Source organism: Parus major, chromosome 2 (assembly GCF_001522545.3).
Source record: "Parus major isolate Abel chromosome 2, Parus_major1.1, whole genome shotgun sequence".
NCBI classification, from domain to species: domain Eukaryota; kingdom Metazoa; phylum Chordata; class Aves; order Passeriformes; family Paridae; genus Parus; species Parus major.
The window spans coordinates 32,212,707-32,217,056 of NC_031769.1; the positions used below are offsets into that span (position 1 = coordinate 32,212,707).

Below are 4,350 nucleotides of genomic sequence, written 5' to 3' on the forward strand. Positions count from 1 at the left end.
CTGTCAGGATTTTAGCATGGAAGAAAACTCAGTTCTGCAAAGCCATAAAAGTGCTATGACAAACATCACTTATGATAATTGGAACAGTAATAAACTACTACAATTTCAAGTTTTCTCTTAGCAAGATCTCAGTAATAAAAAAAAACTCCTACTGGTTAATATTTTATCCGTAATTGCAAGAAATGCTGTTTGCAGGTTAGTTTGCAATGAAAAAATAATCACAACGCATATGGTAGCAATCACTAAGACCACTGTTAGTAATCTTAGTTCTTTTCACTCGTTTACTCTGAGCAAAGCCCCTTGTAATTCCACAATTAAGTACTTTACTTCATACAAACCAAATGCAGCCCATCCTACAGCACAGCTACAGCTTTTGAGTTACCTTGAGTTTTCTCCAATCTGGAAGCATAGCAGAAAATGCTGTTAAACAGCACATCCCTGAAAGAGCTTTGCTGGCTCTGGTCTGAAATACTAATTGCCACATTTATATTTCCCCCCACCAACTCGATTGGAATTTAACTTTTTTCCATGTGTAGCTTTTTGTCTTGTTTCCTAATGATGTAAATCTGGGCACCCAGCTTTGCTCTGTATTCCCACTGGTTTTCATTCAATTTCATACACATACAGCAAGCAAGACTTTTAATTTTTTTTAATTTACAGTATTGATTGCTCCAAATTATGCCTTACTGTTGGTACACAGTAAATACATTCTTCTGAACCACTTGGTATGAAAAAAAACGCAGTTAAAACATTAAAAATACTGCCTTACAATGTGCGAAACAGAACCTTCAGAAGTAATGATGGTGGCTACAGCCAGGCACAGAGGAAGACTGCTTGGTTTTGTCTTTTAGTCTACCAGCACATTCATTCCTGCAACTCCTTAATCTGAAACTGCCTGTAACAACCAATTCTAGGTGAATGTTTGTGCTGAATTAAGAAGATTAAATAACTCTCAGCTTGGCTGCAAGCACTTTTATTCCCAGAACAGGGTGTTTTTCTCTTAACACTAAGAATGGCTGTTCTCAGAAGATTTACTGGGCCAAGGGCATCAATAACACATCAAAATCAGAGATGTTTCTGGAGTGGAATTATACTCTATAGGTGCATGCAGCTGTCAAAGTCTGGATGAATTAGTTAACATGCTTCCCCTAGATAAAAGACAAGTGGCTGGGCACAATTGCCAGTTCACAAATAGTACTTAAATCAGATGAAGTGCATTTTTATCACAAGCTTTAGACAGATTAATACATATTGCAACACCTAGCACTGATTAAATTTAGAAAAATATTATATTGGGATTGGGGTTTTTTTATAGCCTTTGTCATTTTGTTGTTAATGTAACAGAAGATGTATGGCAGAAAATGCCAAAAACCACCCTGCTTTTTGTTGTTAAAGAGCTGAGCTGTCAAAGCTTTTATGCTGCTGGCAATTACTAATTTGATTATTTACATAGATTTTTAAACAATGAAGAGGCAGGAAATGTTTATTTATTTTTTTTAATTTTTATGATCAGGGATGACTGAACCCAATTACATAGTCTTTGTTAAGTTAATGGCTGCCAAACAAGTGTGTACTCCAGTGACCCACCGTGAGCAAAGTTATCTGATGGGTGAGACAGATTTTAAAGTTAGACACAGTACATGTAAAAATAGAAAGTTTAAAAACCAATCTCATCACAGACATTTCCATTGCCATCTCCTTTGTGAAATAAATAAGGCAGCAGATAACTTTTACTTTGCAGTGGCAACTTTGAGGTATGCTATTAAGTCTGCTCTCTCGCCCTTCTTCTTAATACCCGCAAAAATCATCTTTGTTCCAGGAATATACTTCTTTGGATTTTCCAAATACTCCATCAGAGTATCCTCACCCCAGGTGATACCTATAAGAAGGTAAAAAAAAACAACCCAGTTAATAAATTCAAAATAGTAAACACTTATATTCTTGTCCTCTGCAAAAATTTTTGGCAGATTTTTAAAACTATCTCCAAGTACTGAGTATTTTTGTCCCCTAAGGGCAGGTTTAAGTTTACCTTTGTTCTTATTAGCATCCGTGTAAGAGAAACCCTCAGCTTGTCCGGTCTTGCGTCCGAATAGGCCGTTCAAGTTGGGTCCAGTCTTATGCTTGCCTCCCTTTTCAACCGTGTGGCACTGGGAGCATTTCTGGACAAAGATCTTCTTGCCTTTCTCAACGTCTCCCATTTTCAGTACTAGACCAAGAACACACACAGAGGTCAGTATTGCAACCTCAAGGTCACCGACTGAGCTGAAACTTTAAAAAGCGTCCTGCTGTTTCACAAAACCAACACATGCAGTGTGAATCTGGCAATTTTCCAGCACACTGTCTAGCCACAAGCTACAGCTCCTGGGCTTGAAGAGCAATATGGAACCATGAGATTACCTAAATGGTATCAAGGTGATAAACATACTTGAAGGGCAAGAAAAACCTTCCTTCAGACAAACTAATTGCCCCACAGCATTTAAAGGGTTCGGCGACAATTTCTGAAGAACAAATTTAACGTAACACGTACAGCTGTAACGAGAGTTTTCTAGTCGTGAACAACCTCGTGTATAAGTACAGGGCTCTCAACAGGCTTTTCCTCTGCAGCTGAAAAAGCGCCCCAGCCACGCACCCGGGTGGACCGGAGGGCAGAGGGCAGCCGGCTGTCACCATGACCCGGGACGACCCCAGGGGTCCCGCCAGCCGCCATGCGTGAGAAGGCGGGAGCGCCCAAGGAGGCCGCACCGCCCGGCTCCGGCTCTACCCGCGCCCAACCTGGCCCCGCGCTTCTCCTCGGGCCCCAGCCCGCGGCGGGGCCGCCCGGCCCCACGGTGACCTTCCGCTGCACCCCGGCCGCCGCCACAGGCCGCGGCCCCGGCAGGTGGGAATGGCGCTCAGGACGGCCGAGAGCAACGCCCGCTGGCCCCATCCTCCTGCCAGCCATCACCACCCCAACGGGGCCCAGCCGCATCCCGGCCACCCTCCGCACCTGCCTGCCCGGCTGCCCCGCTGCGCCTTCAGACACGGTGACCGCACTCCAGCACCTCCGCTCGGTCTGCGCCCAAGGACACGCTGTACTCCGCCCTATGTAACCCGGCACCGCCGCAACCAACCTCTGCCCGCGCCCGCGGCCCGCCTCTCCGCCGTGACAACCAATCAAGTGCCGGCTCCTGGAGTTTTGATTGGTTATAGTCAGTGACGTCATGCTGCCGGAGGCTAGTGGGGTAGGTTGCGGCAGGCGGGCCCCCGGACTTCCTTCCTTCCTTCTCCTCTCCCCTCCAATCCCGGCGGAGTGACGTCAGACGTCACTCTAGGGCGGAGGGGACGCGCAGCAGCGGGCGCGGGAGTTGCGGGCGCATGCGTACAGCGCAAGTGGAAGCAAGGGTCGCGCGGAGGCCTCGGCACGCGGCCGGGTGGTGGGCGGGGCCTGGGCAGTGACGCAGGGGGAGTGACGCCCGTCCCGCGCGCGGGGCCGGTGTGTGGCGGTCAGGCCGTGAGGGCGGGAGCGACGGGACAAGTCACGGAGTTACTGCACTAGTGAGGGCGGGAAACGCCTCCGGTCGTCGAGTCCGTTCTATGGATTGAACGCCACCCTGTTATTTAGGCCACAGCACTAAGTGCCATGTCCAATTTTCAACACCTCCAAGGACAGCGGCTCCACCGCCTCCCTCCGCAGCTCGTTCTAATGTCTGATCAACCTTTCTGTGAAGAATTTATTCCTCATGTCCAACCTGAACCTCCCCTGGTGCAGCTTAAAGCTGTGTCGTCTCCTCCAGTCGCTGGTTGCCTGTGAGAAGAGACTGACCCTCGCCTGGCTACAGCCCCTTTCAGGCGCTTGTAGAGAGCAATAAGGGCTCCCTGAGCCTCGTTTTCCCCAGGCTCAACAGCCCCAGCTCCTTTAGCTTTTCCTCACAAGGCATGTGCTCCAGACCCTTCACCAGCTTGTCGAATTCTAAAGCTTCTCCAAGGGAGTTTTGATGTTGGAAGTGTTGCAGTAGCCAAAGTGAGGCGAAAACCCCCTGGAGACCACGGCCAGGGCCATCTGCCAGCATCGCCCCACTGGAGGGGAGCGGGTGTGCGGCTGGAGAGGGATGACGGGTTTGTCTTTACAAACGGGCAGTGAAGATGCAACTATCACTGAGAGACAACATAAACAATAGGATAGATTTCATTGAAAGGTGAAAGAGGCACTGAAAGAGCTCCGTGAATTCCACAAGAGTTAAAAATTACGAAAGGATTATGCATTAGGGGGGGAAGGTATCCCAGGTATCAGGCGTTCCAGGAAGTCTGTACCTCTCAAGTACCTCGGCCTATGGGGAAAGCGAGAAGGGACAAGCAGCCAGGAATTAGGAT

General features: G+C 48.0%; 1 protein-coding gene across 2 annotated transcripts; it reads right to left on the minus strand.

Moving 5' to 3' along the window:
• Window positions 1-624: 624 nt before the first annotated feature.
• Window positions 625-3,117, minus strand: LOC107200910 (cytochrome c). Of its 2 annotated transcripts, none has more exons than XM_015620015.3 (3): window positions 2,987-3,117; window positions 2,030-2,206; window positions 625-1,879 (listed from the first exon to the last, which is right to left on the minus strand). In XM_015620015.3, the coding sequence occupies exons 2-3, from the start codon at window positions 2,196-2,198 to the stop codon at window positions 1,731-1,733; spliced, it is 318 nt and encodes a 105-aa protein (XP_015475501.1). In that variant the 5' UTR covers window positions 2,199-2,206; window positions 2,987-3,117; the 3' UTR covers window positions 625-1,730. The 2 variants fall into 2 exon arrangements, with proteins under 2 accessions (XP_015475501.1, XP_015475502.1); XM_015620016.3 differs by having other exon boundaries at window positions 2,991-3,083.
• Between the last annotated feature and the right edge of the window lie 1,233 nt (window positions 3,118-4,350).

What these genes read in the sequence shown, in the direction of transcription:
- LOC107200910 (XM_015620015.3), bottom strand. Translation starts at nt 2,198, where the DNA reads ATGGGAGACGTTGAGAAAGGCAAGAAGATCTTTGTCCAGAAATGCTCC. An exon ending in GGATGCTAATAAGAACAAAG is followed by an intron (nt 1,880 to 2,029) that starts GTAAACTTAAAC and finishes ACCTTCTTATAG; the next exon opens with GTATCACCTGGGGTGAGGAT.